Source organism: Carcharodon carcharias, chromosome 22 (assembly GCF_017639515.1).
Source record: "Carcharodon carcharias isolate sCarCar2 chromosome 22, sCarCar2.pri, whole genome shotgun sequence".
NCBI lineage: Eukaryota > Metazoa > Chordata > Chondrichthyes > Lamniformes > Lamnidae > Carcharodon > Carcharodon carcharias.
In genome coordinates, this window is record NC_054488.1 from 36,520,642 (window position 1) to 36,547,346 (window position 26,705).

At 43.2% G+C, this 26,705-nt stretch overlaps 1 protein-coding gene across 1 annotated transcript in view; it reads left to right on the top strand.

The window, feature by feature from the left end:
* LOC121293660 (alpha-1,6-mannosylglycoprotein 6-beta-N-acetylglucosaminyltransferase B-like) overlaps positions 1 to 26,705 on the top strand; it is a 1,251,241-nt gene that overhangs the window by 961,748 nt on the left and 262,788 nt on the right. Inside the window, exon 18 of the mRNA XM_041216828.1 lies at positions 24,755 to 24,886. Coding sequence (XP_041072762.1) covers positions 24,755 to 24,886 — 132 coding nt within the window. The remainder of the gene's footprint in view (positions 1 to 24,754; positions 24,887 to 26,705) is intronic.

Here is a 26,705-nt window from a genome sequence, read left to right on the forward strand (position 1 = left end):
GGGTGCTGTATTCACCTTCACCTGGGGTTACAGCACGGCAGGGAGATTGAACAGAGGAAACAGAGATGAGGACAAGCTGCTCTCAGAGGGAAAGTGAGGAATAAAAGAAGGAGTCTATACCCACCCAAGATGCTCAGGGAGCTTTCCCCTTATTTCTAAGCCAGGAACAGTGTGTACCATGTCTCCATTTAGGAAGGTAGTGCTCACAGAAATATGCCACCTGTTGCAGGAAAACCTACAGCCTCAGGGCAGGGGAAGTACAGTGCTTCCAGTGACAATCACCATGGCCATGAATTTCTTCACATCAGGATCATTCCAAGTTCGTGCAGGTGACACGTCTAACATCTGGTTTGCTGTCATTGGTGCATAAGGGAGACTCTTTAAGCCAGGATAGAGGAGTACATCATGTTCTTTCTGATCAGAGAGGAGCAGATGAAGCATGCACATGGTTTTACCAGGATAATAGGCTTCCCTGTGGTGTAGGGCCCCATCCACAGCATACATGTGGCTTTTCAGGTGCCACATCTAAATGTAGAGATGTACTACAATAACAATGAATGTGTAGCTGATATGCAAGCATGCTCAGCACATCATGCAACTGAATAGCCACTATCCTGGCAGTGATCTTGAGCCTTCATTCTGCACCAGTCTGCTGTTTCCTCACTATTTAAGCCACCATGTAAAACTAGAGTGTGACTTTTGTACAACCAGGGCTATCGCCTGACCATTTGGCTCATGACTCCACTCTGCAAACGAACAATATGTGGGCAGCATGCATAGAAAGAGAGCTAGGCTGCCACTGAAACATCACTGTACACACCATAGGGGTACTCAAGCAATGCATCCCCTACCCTGGAGGTGCCCTGAAGTGCATGCTGAAGCACATTTGATGATGTTTTGAGGTCTGTATCCTCCACAACCTCACCATAATGACGGCACAACTTGTGTCACAAGGTATACAGTGAGTAGCTGAGGAGGAGGAAGAGGAGAAAGAGGAGGAGCAGGAGGAGGAATAAAAGGAGCAGGAGGAAAGGAGGAGACAATTGACCCGTCTCTTTTCTCATCGAGCTGCCGATGATCCTCTCATCAGACTGTGATACCAGTGAACACAACAATTCCCATTCAATGACAGCCCCACACTTTATGTTCCCTCTGTCACTGACCATCATAGCATCCTCTTGGTCAGAATGTTGAAATAAAATCCACCACAAAACAACCATTCCAAACCAACTCCAAACAAACCATCTAATATTTCATATAAAAGTCATCCAATCACTCCTGTGCATTCCCTTAGTGCCTGTCTAACAGGTACATTTGCCTAGCCTAGTACTGCTCCAATGCCTGCATCATGGCTGGAGGGAGGCTATTCACTTTCAGTGAGGGGAGATGGCAGGTGACCTTGCAGAATACCCTCAGACAGCTCTGAGGCGAGGAGGCCTGGCTTCGGACTGCACCAATTCAGTGTGAGTGGCAACAGTCTGGGTTGACAGGCTGATAGGCACTGGCAGAGTGGCAGTGGGGGGAAGACTAATGCTGTCATCCTGAGAATGAACAGCAGGTTTGTGCTTCACAGAGTCTCTATTCTTCCCCCGGGTGGTGCCTCAGCAGTCCTAGTAAACCGTTGGAGGGCAGATTGCTGGACTGCTGTCAGAACCTGCAAACCCCTTTGAGTACTGGTATTCACAGCTATGATGTTAGCAGTCTGAGCCTGCATGGCAACAAACAGATTTCATGACTTCAGTCTGAGATTCCGCTGCAGCACTCAGGTATTGAGTGACTTCTTGTTGCAATGAAAGCTAATACATCAGTCATCAGATGCAGCATCATGGTTAGGTCTGCAAGTGTTCCTATGGAGTTTGCCGCCACTTCCACCCTAGAGAGCATGGACTTCAAGATCTGAACAACCCTGTCAAGTTGGAGACAGATTGCTCCATGATCCTTGATAGTGACAGCAGGCTTGTTGGCAGGCCTGCCAATGGAGCAACCATTTCATTGCACACTCCCATCAGCCTATTTCTGAACACCATCACATCAAAATCCTCATATGAGTCCTGTGCAGTAGAACCCTTTTGCAATCTTGGCTACCCCAGAGCTGGCACCTGTGCTGCCCTTTCCCATTGCCCTGGCCGCAGGACACTCATGCCTGGTGACTCACCAGGTGCCACCTTTATGCTACCCTTTAAATTACCCACAGTGACAGCATCTGAGCTGGTGGCTGTGCGTCTGAGAGTGAGTGACAATGGGCAGAATTTTACCCTCGGATGGCGAGCGGGCCCCACCGGCTAGGTGGCAGGCGGACAGCCAATCCCCGCCACCGAAACGGGTCCCGCCGTCATTTTGAGTGGGCAGGCTATGCGCTTCCTGTGCGGGTGGGGGAGGGATTCCCCATCTGTCAAAGTGCGCTGTTTCACGCATGCGCACGAAAGAGCACATTGCTCCCTGAGGCAAAATCCCGTCTCAGGGAGGTTCGTGACAGGTAAGTAAAGTCTAAAAGTAGATAAGTATTGAAATTATTAACATATCCCCCTCATGTGACAATGTCACACGAGATGGGACATGTTAATAATAAACACACAAAATTTACTAAACGTTTAAAAAACGGACATGAAATTTCATCCCGCCAGTGGATGAAGTTTTATGAATAATCTGGAGCCTGCTGGGGCTCCTGGCCTGCTCACCTGCCTTAAGCTTGGACGGGAAGGTCTTTCATTATCTTAATGAGCCTGTCAATGTCCTTAATTGACCATTGACAGGTCGGCGGGTGGACAGCTGATTTCACTGTCCGCCCACCTTCCTAAAGATTTAAATGGACCGGGATGACGCCGGGGATTCCTCCTGACATCATCCCGCGTCATTTTCCCCTCGGCGAGCAGGCCCCGCCCCCAAATCGCCAAGGGGAAAATCCTGCCCAATGTTTCATTCTCACGGACTTCACATTCCCCTGCCACTTCCTGACTAGGTGGCAGGTTTTTTTTTGGTATCTAAACGGATAAAGGCACACGTTTCGGAGAAGGATGGAGTGGTGTAAAGCAAGAGATACATGCTCACCCCCATCTGCAGCTTGTACATCAGAAGAGTTTGTGGGATGAGGGTGAAATGGAATGTGAGAAAGTGGATTAGATAACAACATACCATCATCTTCAATGCGTTTAGTCCCACCGCTTGCCATGGCCTCAGCCCTGGCTATTCCAGTGTTGGCCAGCACCAGTTCCTCCATGGGGATGAGAACATGCATCTGTGCCTGTCCCCCTCAGGTTAGGTACTGTTGCCTGCAGATGTGTGCAATCTTGTCCTGCAAGGGAGAGGGAAGTGTGTAAGTGAGTGTGGTGCAATGTGTTTGGGTGATATGCCTATCATAGTTGAATAGCTATCAGCTATTGCAAGCTGTCAGATGTGTACATGAGTCTTGCAGAAGTGGGACGTGAGTGAATGCGAGATGAAGCTATGAATGTAAAGTATGAATCATAGCTAATAGATATTATTGGAAGGTGGGGTGGTGATTGAAACCATGTATGAGGTTAGCAGTTTGTTTGTTAGGATGTTGCTATTGAAGCTCCATACAGTGACCGTGATCACTTGTGTGAGCTTATTGAATTTCTTGCAGCACTGCTTTTTGCCCTGTTGTGCTGTATTTTTTCTTCTTCCTGCTCTGAATGTCTGCTGCAACAAGTTCCAGCGGGTGTTGTAGCCAGAATATATTTCTCCTTTAAAAGTTACAGGCTGTCTTTAAGTGGCATTAGGTTCATACAACTTGGAGCCCCCCGTTGAGGCATGTAGACGCTCTGCAGTGCATTTAGCATTGGGCTGCACTCTACAAACATTTAAATTAGCAAGCAGCATGAAGCTTGTGTGTTGCTTACATCAACTTGAATAGGCAGAGATTAATCACACAGTACAATCCATGTTTCTGCTTTTCACCTTATCCAATTCTTCCCCTCAAAGCATATAAAGCAGTCACTCTTACCTATGCAAATGTGAGAATTAATGTGCTGGGTTTGAATGTCTGAGTTAAGTGAGTATCAATGTAAAAACACTTTTGTCTAACTGTTACAGGTTTATTTTCAGATAGTTATACAGAATTCAATGTTCAACCCACCATGGTGGGAAGCTGTTTTAATTGCTCTCGCCCAGCTAGTTTCCACCAGGTGGGGGGAGCTAACATGAATCCTTTGCCTATCTAAATTTTTCAAAAATCTTTTGATAAAGTGTCTGCAAAAAGGGCAGCTAAATAAGATTACATCTTGTGGGATTGGCAGGCAAATCTTGGGTTGGAAAATTAATTGATTTCATTCATATAGATCAAGGGTAGTTTAACAGCAGCAGCTCTTCATAGGGATGATTGTTCGTGGAGTTCCACAGGGATCAGTTTTAAAGCCCTTGCTCTTCACTCTCTTTAGCAATGATTTGTATGAAGGTATCAGAATAATGAGTTGAGCAGCTGGTTTGGAGATTCTTGGTTCTGCATGTTAGATGAAAGGAGTTGTTTCCTTTTCGATTGTGGCTTTTCTGGCTTAAGACTTGCTTCCAGCAATCAGAGAAAGGGGACTTTTTTGGGGTGCCTGGTTGATGTTCTTCAGCTGTGACCTTCACAACACACATTTGCACCAGAACAGAACACCAAAACTAACACACAGAACTAGGGTTGCAGTTGGCTTTTTAACCCCCTGTGTATCCCTGGAAGGGAAAAAACAAACATGTATTTCGCCCAGATCAACTTTCTTTTCAACTCGCATCATGTTCACAGTCTGGGATATAACTCACAGGAGGTGGTTTCTGCTGTGATTGTAATCAGCCTCCATTATCTCCACAACCACCAGAGATTACAGTTTAGCTTTTGCATTGCATCTCTTCCTTTGGAGTGTCTCTGTCTGAAGTAGGCCTTGGCACCTTTTTAGGTGTGGCCTTCTGTTCTCTGGACTAATTGGTCATGTGTAATCCACGTAGGAATTTTCCAGCAAGTGGTTACTTCACAGTGTCAGCCAATTTTGGTTTGTATATTCTTTTAAAAAAAAAACGTCTTACTTAAAAGTTCAATACATCCATAAATAATTTGGGCTATGATCCGCTATTGTGACAAGAAGCAAAGACTTACAAGGGTCCTTTCAAAGAGCTGACATGGGCATAACAGGATGAATGGCCTTCTTCTGCACTGTATCATTCTATGATTCTATGAAAAAGATAGGATTAAGGTTATTAAAATAACGAAGCTATTAGATTCTGTGGAAATGGATAAGTTATTGGTACCAGTGAGTTAGGGGTAGATTGGGTATATCTGTTTAATTACAAAATCATAGTTCGGTTGGATGCTATGATGAACCTTTATTTTGAAGAGAGTTAATGGCCTCTGGAATAAATTACAATGGGTGTAGATTCACTGAAAGCATTTAAAAGGTATCTGGATGATTTCTATTGAGTGGATGACTGCTTGAGTTATAGAAGAGAGTTAGGTTAGCAGGGAGCAGTGAGATTACTTACTACAATTTCCTGAGCTTGCTTGATTACCCTCAGGGTCACAGAGGTAATTCCCAGAGATTTTTTTCCAGAATTGACCTCAGGGATTTCTAATTTTGCCTTTCCAAAAAGGTTATGTGACTACATGGATGGAAGCAGGAAGTGGGGGGTAGATAGGATGGGCCAGATTTTCATGGAGCCATGGACCTTTAAAAATGGCAGGCAGAACCTGAATCCAGAAGTCCCGCCTCCATTTCTGACATCCCATTTTGGCCATTAGGGGAAAGGGGTGTGGTGCAGACCTCTCACATGAAGGAAAGTCAAACTCAGCAGGGCCATTTGAACTCAATCCTGAGTTCAAACAGACCACATTTTCTCTGCAGCAAGGATCCTATCCCACAATGTGGGATACGAATCTTTAGAAAGGTTGTAAATGCTCTTGAAGGGCAATAAGGTATGTAGAACTATCAGAAAATTTCCCGACTGAAGCTATACACCTCAGAAGTGAAAATCTAGCCCAATATATATGATGATATGTGAGAGTTGCATCATGTCAGGGTGGGTGTGTTGTTTTTCTTCTGTCCTTTTTTGCGTGTTCATATGTAAGACACTACAGATTGAACATTCCAAACAGCCATCCAATTGTGTTTGAGTTAGTGGTTGTACAGCAAAAAGACTTATCAGACCAAAGAACTGTATATGGTACGCAAAGAAAGGCAGATGTGTCCTGTAGGAGGATGTTAAGCAAATTGATGAATTGCAGTAAAGGATCCAAAAATCAGTTTTTACAGTGCTAACCCAGCATGAAAGCGAATCCAATTGTTGGTTTTTGCTGGCAACTAGCATTGATTTGACTGATTTTTGCCTTGAATTGGCAATCTAAAATTGGTTTCAGGCAAATTATAATCCAGATTTACTTTCCATTGCTGCAGGAATGAGATATTGGCTTTGCATTTATTCAAATCAGTCTAATTAATGATATTTAAACATAACTGGGTGAATAGAATTTTCTGTATCATAGATCTAGTCCTGAGGTGCTGATTAGATCAATTTCACTCTCATTTGTGTTTGGATATGGACTTATACAGGCACATCATTGGTACTGATTCTTTTCCCAACAGGAACAGCTAGATAAAAAGAACGTCCTAATTGTCTCAAATATGTCTTTATTAAGATGCTTACATGTACCATTGAAGGTGAACTCAGGGTTAATTGTAATAACTCTTTAATCTAAATTATGGAAACATATGGAAATCTAGTATTCATTGATTAGCAGGGATCTATTTTAAAGTGTTCCACCTACACCATAACAATATTTAGATGTTCAGCCATTCAAGATCTGCACGTAATGCTGTGGTTAGCGCTTCTGCCTCACAACTCCAGGGACCCAGGTTCAACCTTGTCCTTGAGTGTCTATCACTTTGGAGTTACTCCAGGTACTCTAGTTTCCTCCCACTGTCCAAAGATGTGCTAGTTACGTGAGTTGGCTATGATAAAATGGCCCTCACTCAAAAGAGTTACAACCTATGCTATGTGCTAAAAGTATATGGCTTCCCAGCACATTGGTGTGAAATCACTGCTATTTTAATGGTGGCATTAACCCATCTAAATTAAATAGTTTAACACCTTGCTAAAATGTTGGACAAAAGTAATTTACTATGGCTACATTAGGCTTTTGTACATTAATATCACACAGTGTAATTTCCAGACTATGGTGAAAGAGAGAACATTAACATCAACTAATTTGACCAGTAGTATGTAGTATTGAGGAATTGGGAAAAGCACTGTTATTATGATTATGTATACTCACATTTAAAATTAGAATGGACAATAAAATATTCAACAGACGCTGCAGTGACTGAGAAACATCTGAAGTTGCTACATTTTAGTCCCTAAGGATTATGGTAGGAATTTTGCACAAAACAAGCTCACTTTCAATTAGTATCGAAGATATAATTCTAGCCTTAGCATTCAGCGTTAGAAATTAACAGAATATCATTTTAAATGAAAGGAAAAGTGCACACCATTAATTTTGCATACGTCTGATCCAAATATAGAATTTCATTGAACCAAACCATTTATTAAAAAAAAAACAAAAAAAAAAAAACAAAAAAACTGCGGATGCTGGAAATCCAAAACAAAAACAGAATTACCTGGAAAAACTCAGCAGGTCTGGCAGCATCGGCGGAGAAGAAAAGAGTTGACGTTTCGAGTCCTCATGACCCTTCGACAGAACTTGAGTTCGAGTCCAGGAAAGAGCTGAAATATAAGCTGGTTTAAGGTGTGTGTGTGGGGGGCGGAGAGATAGAGAGACAGAGAGGTGGAGGGGGTTGGTGTGGTTGTAGCGACAAACAAGCAGTGATAGAAGCAGATCATCAAAAGATGTCAACAACAATAGTACAATAGAACACATAGGTGTTAAAGTTAAAGTTGGTGATATTATCTAAACGAATGTGCTAATTAAGAATGGATGGTAGGGCACTCAAGGTATAGCTCTAGTGGGTTTTTTTTTATTTTATATAATGGAAATAGGTGGGAAAAGGAAAATCTTTATAATTTATTGGGAAAAAAAAGAAGGGGGGAAACAGAAAGGGGGTGGGGATGGGGGAGGGGACTCACGACCTAAAGTTGTTGAATTCAATATTCAGTCCGGAAGGCTGTAAAGTCCCTAGTCGGAAGATGAGGTGTTGTTCCTCCAGTTTGCGTTGGGCTTCACTGGAACAATGCAGCAAGCCAAGGACAGACATGTGGGCAAGAGAGCAGGGTGGAGTGTTAAAATGGCAAGCGACAGGGAGGTTTGGGTCATTCTTGCGGACAGACCGCAGGTGTTCTGCAAAGCGGTCGCCCAGTTTACGTTTGGTCTCTCCAATGTAGAGGAGACCACATTGGGAGCAACGAATGCAGTAGACTAAGTTGGGGGAAATGCAAGTGAAATGCTGCTTCACTTGAAAGGAGTGTTTGGGTCCTTGGACGGTGAGGAGAGAGGAAGTGAAGGGGCAGGTGTTGCATCTTTTGCGTGGGCAAGGGGTTGTGCCATAGGAGGGGGTTGAGGAGTAGGGGGTGATGGAGGAGTGGACCAGGGTGTCCCGGAGGGAGCGATCCCTACGGAATGCCGATAAGGGGGGGTGAAGGGAAGATGTGTTTGGTAGTGGCATCATGCTGGAGTTGGCGGAAATGGCGGAGGATGATCCTTTGAATGCGGAGGCTGGTGGGGTGATAAGTGAGGACAAGGGGGACCCTATCATGTTTCTGGGAGGGAGGAGAAGGAGTGAGGGCGGATGCGCGGGAGATGGGCCGGACACGGTTGAGGGCCCTGTCAACGACCGTGGGTGGAAAACCTCGGTTAAGGAAGAAGGAGGACATGTCAGAGGAACTGTTTTTGAATGTAGCATCATCGGAACAGATGCGACGGAGGCGAAGGAGTCTGTTCCCGTCACATTCTGAAATCCACTCTCAGTGCCATGCGCCGCCATATGAACACACTCGACCTCTCCCTCCAGCAGCACCGCCGTACCCTTTTTCAAAGCTGCGCGTGCCCCCAGTTTCATTTTATCCTTCGGCTCATCCGACGCCTCAACAAGAAACTTTTTCTCTTTCTCTCAAGTGCTAAGGAACGCAAGCTCCAACAACTCATCGACACCAACACCCATCTAGGACCCTCCACCCCTGCCTGTCCCTCCGTCCCCACCCCATCTTCCAATCCCAGCCCCAGCCGTGTATTCACTATACCCCCTGACCTTCCCCTCTCCAATGCTGAACGTTCAGTGCTCAGCAAAGGACTTAGTTTCATACCCTTACGCCCTCACCTCAATGAATTTCGGGCTCGGCATGATACTGAACTCTTCTTCCGCCGTCTTCGTCTCCGGGCTCACTTCTTTGGGCAGGAGTCCTCTCCCAGTTCAACGGATCCTTTTACCCATCTTCAATATTCTCCCTCCACCTGGACCCCTCCCTCTGGATTCTTACCTTCTCTCGATCTTTTCATTGAGAACTGTCGGCGCGACATTAGTCGTCTCAATTTCTCTGCTCCTCTCACCCATTCTAACCTGTCTCTCTCTGAACTTACTGCACTCCATTCTCTCAGGTCCAACCCTGACATTGTCATCAAACCCGCTGACAAGGGTGGTGCTGTTGTTGTCTGGCGCACTGACCTCTACCACGCGGAGGCTGAGCGTCAACTCGCAGACACTTCCTCCTACCTCTCCCTGGACCATGACCCCACCACTGAACATCAAGCCACTGTTTCCAGGACTGTCACTGACCTCATCTCCTCTGGGGATCTCCCTCCCACAGCTTCCAACCTGATAGTTGCCCAACCTCGGACGGCCCGCTTCTATCTCCTACCCAAAATCCACAAACAGAACTGCCCCGGTAGACCGATCGTCTCAGCTTGCTCCTGCCCCACAGAACTCATTTCTCGTTATCTTGACTCCCTTCTCTCTCCCCTTGTCCAGTCCCTTCCCACCTACATCCGTGATTCCTCTGACACCTTACGTCACATCAACAATTTCCAGTTCCCTGGCCCCTACCGCTTCCTCTTCACCATGGACGTCCAATCCCTCTACACCTCCATCCCCCACCAGGATGGTCTGAGGGCCCTTAGCTTCTTCCTCGAACAGAGGCCCGAACAATCCCCATCCACCACTACTCTCCTCCGTCTGGCTGAACTTGTTCTCACGCTGAACAATTTCTCCTTCAACTCCTCTCACTTCCTCCAAATAAAAGGTGTGGCTATGGGTACCCGCATGGGCCCCAGCTATGCCTGTCTCTTTATGGGATATGTGGAACATTCCTTGTTGCAGTCCTACTCCGGCCCCCTTCCACAACTCTTTCTCCGGTACATCGATGATTACTTTGGTGCTGCTTCATGCTCTCGTCAGGACTTGGAAAAATTTATTAATTTTGCTTCCAATCTCCACCCCTCCATCATTTTCACGTGGTCCATCTCTGACACTTCCCTTCCCTTCCTTGACCTCTCTGTCTCAATCTCTGGTGATAGACTGTCCACCAATATCCATTACAAACCCACCGACACCCACAGCTATCTCGACTACAGCTCCTCACACCCCACTTCCTGTAAGGACTCCATCCCATTCTCTCAGTTCCTTCGCCTCCGTCGCATCTGTTCCGATGATGCTACATTCAAAAACAGTTCCTCTGACATGTCCTCCTTCTTCCTTAACCGAGGTTTTCCACCCACGGTCGTTGACAGGGCCCTCAACCGTGTCCGGCCCATCTCCCGCGCATCCGCCCTCACTCCTTCTCCTCCCTCCCAGAAACATGATAGGGTCCCCCTTGTCCTCACTTATCACCCCACCAGCCTCCGCATTCAAAGGATCATCCTCCGCCATTTCCGCCAACTCCAGCATGATGCCACTACCAAACACATCTTCCCTTCACCCCCCTTATCGGCATTCCGTAGGGATCGCTCCCTCCGGGACACCCTGGTCCACTCCTCCATCACCCCCTACTCCTCAACCCCCTCCTATGGCACAACCCCTTGCCCACGCAAAAGATGCAACACCTGCCCCTTCACTTCCTCTCTCCTCACCGTCCAAGGACCCAAACACTCCTTTCAAGTGAAGCAGCATTTCACTTGCATTTCCCCCAACTTAGTCTACTGCATTCGTTGCTCCCAATGTGGTCTCCTCTACATTGGAGAGACCAAACGTAAACTGGGCGACCGCTTTGCAGAACACCTGCGGTCTGTCCGCAAGAATGACCCAAACCTCCCTGTCGCTTGCCATTTTAACACTCCACCCTGCTCTCTTGCCCACATGTCTGTCCTTGGCTTGCTGCATTGTTCCAGTGAAGCCCAACGCAAACTGGAGGAACAACACCTCATCTTCCGACTAGGGACTTTACAGCCTTCCGGACTGAATATTGAATTCAACAACTTTAGGTCGTGAGTCCCCTCCCCCATCCCCACCCCCTTTCTGTTTCCCCCCTTTTTTTTTTCCCAATAAATTATAAAGATTTTCCTTTTCCCACCTATTTCCATTATATAAAATAAAAAAAAACCCACTAGAGCTATACCTTGAGTGCCCTACCATCCATTCTTAATTAGCACGTTCGTTTAGATAATATCACCAACTTTAACTTTAACACCTATGTGTTCTATTGTACTATTGTTGTTGACATCTTTTGATGATCTGCTTCTATCACTGCTTGTTTGTCGCTACAACCACACCAACCCCCTCCACCTCTCTGTCTCTCTATCTCTCCGCCCCCCACACACACACCTTAAACCAGCTTATATTTCAGCTCTTTCCTGGACTCGAACTCAAGTTCTGTCGAAGGGTCATGAGGACTCGAAACGTCAACTCTTTTCTTCTCCGCCGATGCTGCCAGACCTGCTGAGTTTTTCCAGGTAATTCTGTTTTTGTTTCAAACCATTTATTATTTTGAAGGTACAATGGCAAGTCTAGAAGATTTGCCTTGGTGTTGCAAAAACCTCTTGGCTTAAGGCCAAGAGATGTAGCTACTAGTACGATGCTGACATTATGTTCTTTTAAAATTTTAAATACTACTAAGTTCACTGAAAGCATTTTAAAAGATGAAAACTGTTTATTAATATTCCTCCTCCATGATCAGACTAAGCTGGGGAGCAGTTAACCATACAATATGAGTTCACATATCAATTTTAAGGGCAGTTACTGACTCAATGGAGATTTATGGCTTAAAAATTCAATTCCGGCCAAAGTCATAGGCAATGGGTTCTGAAAACTGCTTTATATGAAGTTGCAATTCCCATTGAGTAATGTTGTGCTGCAGCAGATGCTGACAATGCAGATTTTAGACAGTTTTTTTAATGTAACTTTTAAAAAGGTTAGAAGAGATAGGTTGTGCCTTCTCAGATCAGACACTGGGCGATTGAGAAATCAGGTCAGAAAGCTTTAGGCCTGCTGAGCACGATTTGTCTGTGTGGATTTTAAATGGAATATGAGAGCTTTTGCAGAACATGTGGTGACTTCACTAGTGCCTGACGTTTATCTAGATGAATAATAACTGCAGTAAGCTGCAATTTCATATCTTTTTCACCAGAATGTACTAAGTGTTTTGTAAGGTTATACAAAATCAGTGTTCCTGGGAAAGACATGTTCTACCCTTTAAACGTTGGTACTTTAAGAATATGATGTAGTATTTCCTGTTGCAAATGCAAATGTTGTCTACGTACTTTTTGGATTCCTTTTTAAGCTGCATTTTTATACCAGCAGTTATTTGACCCTTTATTGAACCATTTATTTTTTTCATTTTTAGCTTTACATTGGTTTTCCATTTGTCTGCACCTGTCTTTAATGAACCAATTTTCACCCCTACTCTCCTTTTCTTAATATGTTTCCAGAAAGTGTTAGTGCAGTTAACTTTGATATTCCTTGCAAGTTCTTTTTTTCACCTCTGCATCCCTTTGTTGTTTTATATAATGTTCTCCTGTTATATATAGACAATTAAGCAGAAACTTCTAAGAAAGGCATTGCAATTATCATGAGTGATTTTTAACTTACACATAGATTGGACAAATCAAATCAGCAAAAATAGTCTGGTAGCTGAGTTCATATAGTGCTTTGCGGGATAATTTCTTAGAGCAGCATGTTCTAGAGCCAACCAGAGAGCAGGCCTGGACCTGGTTGTGTGCAATGACACAGAATTAATTAATTACCTCATAATAAAGGAGTATCTAGATAGCGGTGATCATAACATGACTAAAATTTGCATTCAGGTTGAGGAAGGGAAGAGTGGGTCTAAGACTAGTGTTTTAAACTTAAATAAAGGCCATTACAAAGGGCATGAAGACAGTGCTAGCTAAAGTGAACTGGAAAAATAGGTTAATGGGTAGGTCAGTGAAATGCACTGGCAGACATTTAAAGAGATATTTCATAATGTTCAGCCAAAATACATTCCAGTGAGAAAGGAAAACTCTAGGAGACAAATGCACCATCCTCGGCTAACTAAAGAAATTGAAGATAGTATCAAATTGAAAGAAAAAGCATACAATTCTAAGATTAGAGTTAGGTCAGAAGATGAACAGAGTTCTTTAAAACCAACAAAGAATGACCAAAAAAGTATTAAGGGAGAAATTAGAGTATGAGAAAAAAACTAGCTCAAAATATAAAGACAGATAGTAAGAGTTTCTGCAAGTATTTAAAAAGAGTAACTAAAGTAAGTGTGGGTCCTCCCGAGAGTGAGGATGGGGAATTAGTAATGGGAAATAAGGAAATGGTGGATAGTTGAACAGATATTTGTGTCTGTCTTCACTGTGGAAGACACAAATAACATCTTAGAAATACTTGTAAATCAAGAGATCAAAGGGAGTGAGAAACTTAAAACAATTACAATCATTAAGGGAAAGGGTACTGAGAAAATTATTAGAACTAAAGGCTGACAAGTCAGCAGGACCTGATGGATTTCATCTAATTCCCTAGATTCTGGAAAGGTCCCATCACTTTTGAAAATAGCAAACGTAACTCCTCTATTCAAGAAAGGAGGAGACAGAAAGCAGGCAATTACAGGTCGGCTAGCCTAACGTCCGTCATAGGGAAAAGGTTAGAATTATTATTAAGAAGGTTATAGTAGGGCGCTTAGAAAATCTTAATGCAATTAGGCAGAGCCAACATGGTTTTATGAAAGGGAAATCATGTTTGACTGATTTATTAGAGTTCTTTGAGGAAGTAATAAGTAACATGGATAAAGGGGAACCTGTAGATGTGGAGTGCTTGGATTTATAAAAGACATTTGATAAGGTGTCATATCAAAGATTACTACACAAAATAAGAGCTCATGGTATAGGGCGTAACATATTATAATGGATAGACAATTGGTTGGCTAACAGGAAGCAGAGAGTAGGGATAAATGGGTCATTTTCTGGTTGGCAAGCTGTAACCAGTGGCTGCCACAGGAATCAATGATGGGGCCTCAACTATTTACAATCTACATAAATGACTTGGATGAAGTGATCAAATGTATGGTTGCTAAATTTGCTGATGACACAAAGATAGGAATGAAAATAAATTGTGAATAGGACATAGAGTCTACACAGGGATTTAGATAGGTTAAGTGAGTGGGCAAAAAAATTGTCAGGACAGAGAGATCTGGGTGTTCTGGTACACAAATCACAAAAAGTTAATATGCAGGCACAGCAAGTGAGTAGGAAGGCAAATTGAATGTTGTTGTTTATTGCATGAGGAATGGAATATAAAAGTAGAGAAGTTTTGCTACAACTGTACAGGACCTTGGTGAGACCATATTCAGAATGTCTCTTTACTTGAGAAAGAATTAGAAGCGGTTCAGAGAAGGTTCACTCAACTGATTCCTGGAATAAAGGGATTATTTTATGAGTAAAGGTTAGGCAGGGTAGATCTGTATCCATTGGAGTTTAGGATTTATTAAAGCGTATAAGATCCTGAGGGGAATTGACAGGATGGATGCTGAGAGGATCTTTCCTCTTGTGGGAGAGATATGAACTAGGGGACACTATTTAAAAATAAGGGGTCTCCCATTTAAGACAGAGATAAGGAGGTTTTTTTCTCTCAGTGGGTCATTGGTTTATAAATTTTGTTCCCTGGAGAGCAGTGGAGGCAGGGTCATTAAATATTTCTAAGGCTAAGTTAGATACATTATTAATTGTCATTAGAGTTAAAGGGTGTGGGGTAGTCAGGAAAGTGGAGTTGAGGCCACAATCAGATCAGCCCATCAAATGGCGGAGCAGGCTCAGGGGGCCAAATGGCCTACTCGTGCTCCTAATTCATATGTCCATATGTAAACAGATACAAAGTGTTGAGCTGTTGGAAGTTTAAAGAGCACAGATATTGACTATCCAAGTGGCCACCCTACGTCCCTACTTGTGTTTAATCAATGAGCGCGCATTGTCCAAGAAATGACTTGCCCTGCCAGCAATAATATACGCTGCATTTCTTGGCATGATACTCCTGATTTATTCTGAATAATGACCTGGTATATCTGCAAATACATAAAAAAGTTGTGTAAAGACTTCGTGCACCAGAAAGTGTTCCACTGCCAAATGTTATGCACATTTGAAAGAGTTGGTGCAGACTCAATTGCTGAATGGCCAGTGTTGTATTATTTTATGATTGTATGATAAGCTAGTTGATGTCAACTGTGGTGAAAATAGTGACACAAAAAGTGACTTCAGAGTCTTTACAATGATGAGGAAAATGTTAGCGTTCTCATGACTGATCACTATTAATCCACAGCTGCACATGTGGGAACTTTCAGTGAGGATAGGGTTAGGTCCACCCATGATGCCTTGTTCAGTCAAATAACCTGACAACACTCACTGTTAGGGCAAACATGTTAAGAATGACCATTTGGACAGGGTAGCAGAGGGAATTCTTTCTCTATGAAGGCATGTTAATAAGGAATCTACACATCTAGAAGAAGAGCAGGAGGAGGGGAGAAAATTGGCTAACGAAGGAAGAACAGGAAAGAGACAAAGCAACTGCCATTTGTGTGCCCGGAGGATGAATGTGGTAGGGCTGGCAGTCATAGTATAAATTTCAGAGATTAAAAATTTTGGTCAACGTCTTTCATATCCTTTTAATATCCTGTTCCAGTATCATGTAGTATTCGTAACAGTGTCAAAATAAGACACACCACAGAACAAATGTTTCCTCCTCACTTTAACCATTGTACTTATATGGGCACCAAGATGGCATTGCACACAATGCCATGTGTTGTGTTTCATAGCCACAGTTCCTGTGTGGAATAATCATTCCAAAAGTAGGGAGTGCAGGATTGATTAATTTTGTTTCAGTCCACTAGGTGGTGATGTTCCACTGTCAGTAATCTTGATAAAGTGCGTCCTACCTAATGGATGATTTGGAGCACTAAGATATGGGTAAACATGGAAAAATCTTCTGTCCACTGTGTGAATATTGAACAAAGAAGCAAAATGGAAATCAGATTCATTTTCTAAGAAATTGTCTTGATAGACGTGTGACTAGGTGGCCAGGAAATATTATCTTTGTTTTACAGTTATATTTGAATTCAAATCCCTATAAACGTCAGATAAAAAAATAGCCAACTTGTAGATCCAGTTTATTTAATTATTCATTAATCAGTTAAATCGACAGAAAACACTTGACAAAATGTTGTACACAGGAGAGACTACCTTGCTAAGGTGTAGGTATAGGATGATGATACTTTGGTTCAATGAACGCCTCCTCCAAGCTGTTTTATTTTTGCCTGGAGCCCCTGTATGGTGGCTCTCACAAACATCATTTTTGACTGCAAGAGGGGGATGCGGCTGCTGTCAGAGAGTTGGCATCTTCAAAACCTCAATTTTAATTTTGAATGTTTTTCACCCCCTCACTCTTTGGCATCATAATTCCCTTGCCTAGAAGACATTTCAACCATGAGAAGAATCAACCCCAAACCAAACCCCATCCTGTCCATGCAGGTAGTCCAATCTCCCAAACTTCCAGCACAGGTCACTGTTTGGCAATCAAGAATGAGAATCTGGCCAATATTAGGGGTACTGTAGTCAATTATGACCCTATCACCATCTTGAAGCTAATTACAGATAGACTGGGAATCAATTTTTTCTGGTTTGGATGGCTTAGCTGTGCTCTGTTTTAACCAGCTGTGATATTTATACCTCACTTTTTTATTAAAATATTCTCTCTTGAGGGATTATTTTACTTTAAATGTCTCCTCTCCCAACAATATTCCCTTTAATAGTTATAATTGAATAAGAGATTCATATAATGAGACTTAATTGGAAGAGACTTGATTCATTGAAATTCGATTTCAGTCATACCCATAGTTTATGTAGAGTTAACAGTATCCATTTTTTCTTTCTATTTTAATCTGCTAAGGTTGTGATCTATAAATATCTAATTTTCAAATTACAAAATGAAATTCGAGAAATACCGGCAATTATCTGAATGCAAAAATCTTAAAGTAATCGTTAGGAATTAATGAGTATTAATTTCCAAATCACCAATTGGAGAAGAGGTGGCGTAGTGGTAATGTCACTAGACTAGTAATATAGAAAACCCTAGATGGGTTCAAATCCCACCACGGCACCTGATAGAAATGTTTAAACTCAATCAATGAATCTGGAATTAAAAGCTAGTCTCTGTAATGATGACCATTATTATTGTAAACATCCATCAGGTTCACCAATGCCAATTAGGAAAGGAAATCTGCCTCCTTTCCTTGTCTGGGCTACATGTGACTCCAGACCCCAAAGCAATGTGGTTGATTCTGAAATGGCCTCGAAAGCCACTCAATTGTATCAAACCACTACAAAACCTAAAAGGAATAAAACCAGACAGAATATCTGACATTGACCTAGGCACTGTAAATGACAATGGCAAACTCAACCCTGCAAAGTCCTCCTGACTAACATCTGGGGGCTTGTGCCAAAATTGGGAGAGCTGTCCCACAGACTAGTCAAGCAACAGCCAGACGTAGTCATACTCACCAAATTGTGCCTTACAATTTCCCAGACACTACCATCACCACCCCTGGTTATGTCCTGTCCGACCGGCAGGACAGACCCAACAGAGGTGGTATGCACAGTGGCATACAGTCAGGAAGGAGTTTGCCTGGAGTCCTCAACGTTGACTTCAGACCTCATGAATTCTCATGGCATCAGGTAAAATATGGGCAACGCAACCTCCTGCTGATAACCAGCTACCATGCCACCCCTCAGCTGATGAATCAATACTCCTCCATGTTGAACACAATTTGAAGACAAGTGCTGAGAGTGGCAAGGACACAGAATGTACTCTGGTGGTGGGGGGGGGACTTCAATGTCCATCACCAAGAGTGGCTTGGTAGCAGCACTACTGACCGAGCTGCCCAAGTCCAAGGACATAACTGCTAGACTGAGTCTGCGGCAGGTAGTGTGAGAAACAACAAGAGAGAAAAACCTACTTGATCTCAGATGCATCTATCCAAGGCAGCATAGGTAGGAGTGACTACTGCACAATCCTTGTGGAGATGAAGTCCTGAATTCACATTGAGGATAACCTCTATCCTGTTGTGTGGTACTATCACTGTGCTAAATGGGATAGATTTTGAGCAGATCTGGCAACTCAAATCTGGCCATCCATGAGACATTGTGGGCCATCAGCAGTAGTAGAATTGCACAAAACCACACTCTGTAATCTCATGGTCTGGCATATTCCTTATTCTACCATTACCATCAGGCTGGGAGATCAACCCTGATTCAATGAAAAGTGCAGGAGGGCATGCCCGGAGCAGCACCAGGCATGCCTAAAAATGAAGTGTAAACCTGGTGAAGCTACAACTCAGGACTACTTGCATGCCGAACAAGCTAAGCAGCATGAGATAGACAGAGATAAGCAATCCCACAACCAACGAATCAGATCTAAATTCTGCAGTCCTCCATATCCAGTCGTGAATAGTGGTGGACAATTAAACAATTAACTGGAGGAAGAGGCTCCATAAATATCCCCATTCTCAATGATGGGGGAGGCCAGCTCATCATTGCAAAATGCAAGGCTGAAGCATTTGCAACCATCTTTAGCCAGAAGTGCCAAGTGGATAATCCATCTTGGCCTCCTCCTAAGGTCCCCAGCATCATAGATGGCAATCTTCTGCCAATTTGATTCACTTCACATGATATCAAGAAATGACTGAAGGCACTGGATCTTGCAAAGGCTATGGGCCCTGACAACATTCTGGCAATAGCACTGACGACTTGTGTTCTAGATCTAGCCGCATCCCTAGCCAAGCTGTTCCAATGCAGCTACAGCACTGGCATCTACCTGGCAATGTGGAAAATTGCCCAGGTATGTCCAACCAGAATAATTACTGCCCCATCAGTCCACCCTCAATCATCAGCAAAGTGATGGATGATGTCGTCTACAGTGCCATCAAGCAGTACTTATACAGAAATAACCTGCTCACTGATGGTCATTTTGGGTTCCACCAGGGCTACTCAGCTCCTGACCTCATTACAGCCTTGGTCCAAACATAGACAAAAGAGCCGAACTCAAGAGGCGATGTGAGAGTGACTGCTTTTGACCTCAAGGCAGCATTTGACCTAGAGTGGCATTAAGGAGCCCTAGCAAAACTGAAGTCAATGGTTGGCGTCATACCTAGTACAAAGGAAGATAGCAGGGGTTGTACGAGGTCAATCATCTCAGTCCCAGGATATTGCACAAGGAGTTTCTCAGGGTTGTGTCCTAGGCCCAACCATCTTCAGTTGCTTCATCAATGACCTTCCCTCCATCATAAGGTCTGAAGCGGGGATGTTCGCTGATGTTTAGCACTATTCAGGACTCCTCAGATACTGAGGCAGTCCACGTCCATATGCAACATGACCTGGACAACATCCATGGTTGGGCTGATAAGTGGCAAGTGACATTCGTGCCACACAAGTGCCAAGCAAGGACCATCCCCAACAAGAAAGAATATAACCATCTCCCCTTAACATTCAATTGCATTACCATCACTGAATTTCTCACAATCAACATCCTGGGGGTTACCATTAATCAGAAACTGAACTGGATAAGCCATATACGGTGGCTACAAGAGCAGGTCAAAGGTTGGGAATGCTTTGCAGAGTAGCTCACCTCCTGACTCCCCAAAGCCTGTCCACCATTCTACAAGGCACAAGTCAGGAGTGTGATGAAGTACTCTACATTTGCCTGGATGAGTGCAGTTCCAACAACAATCAAGAAGCTTGGCACCATCCAGGGCAAAGCAGCTGGTTTGATTGGCGCCCCATTCACTCCCTCCACAACCTATGCACAGCGGCCGCAGTGTGCACCATCTACAAGATGCAATGCAGGAGCTCTCCAAGCTCCTCTGACAGCACCTTCCTAACTCACAACCTCTACCACCTAGAAGGACAAGGGCAGCATATGAATGAGAACCACCAACTGCAAGTTCCCTTCCAAGCTGCACACCACCTTGACTTTGGACTGTATCACCATTTGTTCACAGTCGCTGAGTCAAAATCTTGGAACTTGCTTCCCAACAGCACCATGAGTTTACCTACACCACATGGACTGTAGCGGTTCAAGGTTGTGGCTCATCAACACCTTTTCAAAGGCAGTTAGGGATGGGAAATAAATGCTGATCTATCCAGTGATACCCACATCCCATGAAAGAATAAATTTTTAAAAATCTATTACTTTTATTATTTTTATTCTGAGATATTTTTGATTCTGCCCACTTAATAGTCACACTGAGCTATTGGATTGTCATAAAAACTAAACTAGTTCACTAGTGTTCTTTAGAGAAGGAAACCTGTTGTCATTACCCAATATGGCCTATATGTAACTGCAGTCCCATACAAATATCTTTGGCTCTTCGTTGTTGTCTGAAGCAACTGAGCAAGTCAATCAGTTGTATCAAGCCACTCGAATAATTCAGCAAGAAAGTCTACCACCACAGTCTACCAGAAACTGAACTGGGCTAAGTATATAAATACTGTGGCTACAAGAGCAGGTCAGAGGATAGGAATCTTGTGGCGAGTAACTCACCACCTGACTCCCCAAAGCCTGTCCACAATACACAAGGCTTAAGTCCGGAGTGAGATGGAATACTCTCCACATGACTGGATGAGTGCAGCTCCAACAAAACTCAAGAAGCATGACACCATTCAGGACAAAGCACCCAACTTGATTGGCACCCCATCCACAAACATTCACTCCCTCCACCACTGACGCACAGTGGCAGCAGTATGTACCAATGTACCATCTACAAGGTGCACTTCAGAAACACACCAAGGCTCCTTAGACAGCACCTTCCAAACCCAATACCACCACCATCTAGAAGGACAAGGGCAGCAGATACATGGGAACACCATCACTTGGAAGATCCCCTCCAAGCCACTCACCATCCTGATTTGGAAATATATCGCCGTTCCTTCACTGTCACTGGGTCAAAATCCTGGAACTCCCTAACAGCACTGTAGGTGTGCCGATACCAGGTGGACTGCAGCGGTTCAAGAAGGCAGCTCACCACCAACCTCTGAGGGGCAATTAGGGATGGGCAATAAATGCTGGCCTAGCCAGCGAAGCCCATTTTCCTTGAATGAATAAAAAAAAACATTCTCAGGGAAATGAGGGTTGGGAGGTAAATGCAGCCTTGTCAGCAATGCCCACATCCTGAGAACCAATTTTTATAAAATCAAATTTTCTACCTTAGATATTTTGCCAGGAATAAGTTACACGCTCTGATCATGCTCTGTAGGTTATTTTTATGCATTCCATTATATATTCAGGTCATTTTGTATTATAGGTCAGAATTTTTTGCTCAGCATGACACGCGCACTCACACGATATTTCGATCGACGAGTGCGGGAGTCGGCAGCGCGCTCACCGACAACTAAGTGGCTTATTAAGGCCCTTAATCAATTAATTAAGTACAATTTTTCGCTGCCTGTCCAATCATTCAGTTGATGGCGAGTGGAATGAAAAGGCCAAGCGGCCTTTGCATTTTTGGCGAAACCTCATCCATGGGCAGGATGAGGTTTCAACCAGTGATTTAAAAAATAAAAACTTAATGCAATCCTATTTAACTTGCCCCTGCTCATGTGACAGGGTCACATGAGGGGACATGTTTCCATTATTTTTCATTTCTTTATTTTGAGTGCTGAAAATTCTTTAGCTCCCTGAGGCAGCTATATGTGCCTCAGGGAGCTTTTACTGTGTGCACTCGTGCGCATGCGCTAACTTCAGGTCTCGCGCTCCTCCAGCCCCCACCCCAGCAGCGCTGAGCGCTGTAGCATGCGTTAATTGGTCAGCCAGCGTGAAATCGTGGTCAGGGCCTGATCAAAGGCGGTGGCTTCCCGTCTACTCCTGGGCCTGCCCGCTGAGTGCGCCCGATGAGGGCAAAATTCTGCTCATATATTTTGTCACCAGTTTATTTTGTGCCATCTGCTGATCCATTTACAGCCCTATCCCATTTTATTATTCCCAGCAATGAATATCCACACAAACTAAAGTTAAAATATACTTCAAAGGACATGGACGTTGCTGGCAAGGCCAGCATTTGTTGCCCATCACTAATTGCCTTTGAGAAGGCGGTGATGAAGTTACTCTCACAATGTTGTTAGGTGGGGAGTTTATGAAATGAAGTGAGGAACAGAAAGTATTGGCTGTGTCTCTCCCTTATCCAGCAACCTCAATATCTGTAGCTGCATCCCAACACACAGGTTGACTGTGTGCTTAATTTTCTATCAATGAAGATTCATGATGTCCAATCAATCTTATTTGATTAGGTAGCTTGCTAAAGAAGAATCAATAACATTTCTAACAGCTTGCATCCACATTGGTAAGAATTACAAAGTTCCCTCCTTGCATGATTTATTGATAATTTTCCTCCTGGAGCTTTGTGCAAGATGAGGCTGAGAGCATGGTGTGGATATTCAACACTCTAATTTGTGTCTCAGAGTGTAAAAACAGAATGCTAGTTTTTTTCCCGTTTATCAGAAATATTTTGACTGTGAAATTGGGCTCCACAGCACCCGTAGTTTTGTCACTACAGGTGTCAATTTGGTAACAAAATGGCATTTGCATTATGCATGCACACTTCTGGCATGCCCATGCTGAATGCCATCATGGTGAGGCCATTAGCGTGGCATTATGAACATGTGTTGGAATTTTGCAAAGTGGGTAGATCATGATGTTTAGTGTACATCACAAATTTACACTAACACAAACATCTTCAATCTCACCACTCCAGCTAAGACCCTCCCTTAAACATGCATTCAGCAGCAGGAAGGACACACCCCTCCCCCAACCCTCCACCACTAATCTTATTTAAAGGGAGCAGCAACAATCTTCAGGTTAATTTCTGATTAATTTCTACTGGCTCTGTCTGAGTTTATGAAGTTCTTGGTAGTTGCAGAGTTGTTCAATGTTTGTGAAGTCGACAGGAATTGGTATTTTTGTTTTTCTTTATTGTTTCATGGGATGTGGGTGTCGCTCATAACACCAGCATTTGTTGCCCATTCTTAATTGCCCTTGAACTGTGTGGCTTACTAGGCCATTTCAAGGGGAAGTGAAGAGGCAATTCCCCTTTGCTGTGGGTCTGGAGTCATATTTAGGCCAGACCAGGTAAGGATAGCAGATTTTCCTTCCCTAAAGATGAATCAGGTGGGTTTTACAGATGATAGGTGTTATGGTCACTATTACTAAGACTAGCTTTATAACTCCAGATTTATTAATTGACTTTGAATTAATTGCATTTGAACCCATATCCCCAGAACATTAGCCAGGGCCTTTGGATTGCCAGTCCAGTGATCATTAATATATATCAGGAAAGGTAAGGATCCCAAAACTGACCCCTGGGGAACTCCACTACAAACCTTCCTCCAGCCTGAGAAATATTCATTGACCATTACCCTCTGCTTCCTATTTTTCAGCCAATCTTGTATCCACATTGCTACTGTCCCTTTTATTGCATGAGCAATAACCTTTCTCACAAGTCGGTTATGTGACACTATGTCAAATGCCTCTTCAAAGTCCATGTACACCACATCGACAGCACCACCCTCATTGATCTTTTCTGTTACCTCTTCAAAAAACTCCATCAAGTTAGTTAAACACGATTTCCCCTTTAGAAAGACATGCTGGCTCTTCTTTATCAACCCATATTTTTCCACGTGACTACTAATTCTATCCTGCATAAATGTTTCTAGAAGTTAAACTGGCTGGTCTGTAATTGCTAGGCTTATCCTAACAATCTTTGGGGGTTGTGGGTTTATTGATTAAGACTAGGCACATGAGAATAGATATACATGGGTATAAGACTTGAAGACACAAGCAGCAGAACCCTGTCTGTGTGTGTCTGCTCAGAAGCAAAATTGAAACTAAAACTGGATCTCATGATACACTTCCCTTCTAATGATGCCATGCTGCAATCCCTTAAAGGCATATTACAACAATCACCACTACACCACCACTTTCCCCTACATGTGAAGAAGACCTTGGTTCCAATGTCATGGTTCTGCTTGCTCTCAGTCATGATTGTGATCATTTGATTGAAAAGGAGATGGAGCAGAGGCAGAAGAGGAACAAGCTGCTTGCAGAGGGGAGGAGGTGGATGAGGGGAAGAGCTCTCAACAGGGGATCTTATCCACTCAGGGTTTTCCAGGAGCATTTCTTTTCCTTCAACCTAAGGAAGGAGCAATGTGCATCATATGTGTTTTATAAAAGAGGTGCTCCCAGAACTAGCCCATTTTCTAGCCTAATTCAGCTTTTTCCTCATTAGCTTTTATTTGTAAAATCTGCATTAAAGTGAATGCACTGGTAAATTCACATGCTAATTCTATATATTTATTGTTACTGTTGATTAGTTTTCTAGGTGTCCCTCCTGGGAGGGGAAGCTGTCCTCTGACTGCACCATTGTCCTTTGACATCATTTACACAGATTATCATGGACTTCAGCAAATGAAGCAAAACATGGGCCTCTCTTTCAAAAAGTACAAGTAAGTTAGAGTTGAAATTGCCAGAATGTTGACTAGGAAAATGTAAAGTGCAATTGAAAATCAACAAAGTAAAAATACATTTAATCTAATGAATTTTGATTTTTCTGATGTAAATTATATGTCTATGATAGTTTAACATCCATCCATTTGTATGTGCACATGTACGAAGCCTTTGAGGTTGTGTTACTGAACGAAGGAAATCTGAAGCAGTGGTATCTCATTTCATTTGATCTTGATTATGATTGATTTCTTTCACTGTCGGCCACATTTGGCTGATGACTGCTGATTTTAGTTACATAAGAACATAAGAAATAGGAACAGGAGTAGGCCATTCAGCCCCTCAAGCCTGCCCCGCTATTCAATAAGATCATGGCTGATCTGCCCCAGGCCTCAACTCCTCTTTTGTGCCAGCTACCCATAGCCCTCAACTCCCCGATATTTCAAAAATGTATCTACCTCCTCTTTACCTCCTAATCCACCTCATTTTAAATAGTTGGTGAAAAAGAACCTTCAATTTACAAGACAGAAAAATGCTGAGTTTCTAAGAGTTTTATTCTCATACACCATTTTTAAATCATTTTCATGATGTGAAGGAAAATGTATGAAATATCACTGATTCATTTTTAATGTTGTTTTCACTTTGTGGATAATACTTGCCGATCAGTAAAATAATAAAGTGGTGAAGAGGGAACACTGAACATTGATTTCAAAGCAACTAATTTCTAGGACTTGCGAATTTTGTGTCTCTGTGACTAGGATTTCTGCTACCACTTCTTAGTCTGGGCAGTAGTTACCTAAAATACAACTGAAAAAGCAGAAAATCTATCAGACTCACTGTAGAAGCAAAAGGAACATAAATATACTGAAAGGTACACAAATAACAATTTTCTATGAGAAGGCAAATCTAAAATGCTGACAAGATTATAACTGGAAATTGATGCTGGAGGAGTATTAATAATGAGCTAATACCATGACCATTCACAATAGGGCTTCAAAATCACAACCTGAAAACCACAACCCTGGACTTGCTGTCAATGGAATGAACAGCTTTTTATTATCTGATTGTTAACTTACATTCAGCGCACATCAGTCAACTTGTGATGTTTTCATGATGCAAGGACAGAATTTTGTCAATCCCAGCCAGAAACTAGGGGTAAGCTTTTCAATTTAGTACTACTGGTACAGAGCTGCACAACAGGAACACTTATCTCCAACAAGAGACAGTCTAATCACAACCCCTTGACAATCAATGGCATACCATTGCTGAATTCTCCACCATCATCATCCTGAGAGGTACCATTGACCAGCAACTTAACTGGACCAGCCACATACATACTCTGGCAACATGAGCAAGTCAGAGGCTGGATATTCTGTGGTGAGTAACTCATCTCCTAACTCCCAGTACCTTTACACCATCTACAATGCATGAGTCAGAAGTGTTAGGGAATATTCTCCATTTTTTTCACTCATGGGATGCGGGCACCGCTGGCTAGGCCCAATATTTATTGTCCATCCCTAACTGCCCTCATTCAGATGGCATTTCAGAGTTAACCATATTGCTGTGCGTCTGGAGTCACATGTAGGCCAGACCAGGTAAGGATGGCAGATTTCCTTCCCTAAAGGACGTTAGTGAACCAGATGGGTTTTTATGACATTCGGCAATTGTTTTGTGATCAGCATCATACTTTTACTTCCAGATTTTTACTGAATTCAAATTTCACCATCTGTCATGGTGGGATTCAAGCTCAGGGCCCCAGAGCATTACCTTGGGTCTCTGGAATACTAGTCCAGTGACAATGCCACTATGCCACCACCTCCA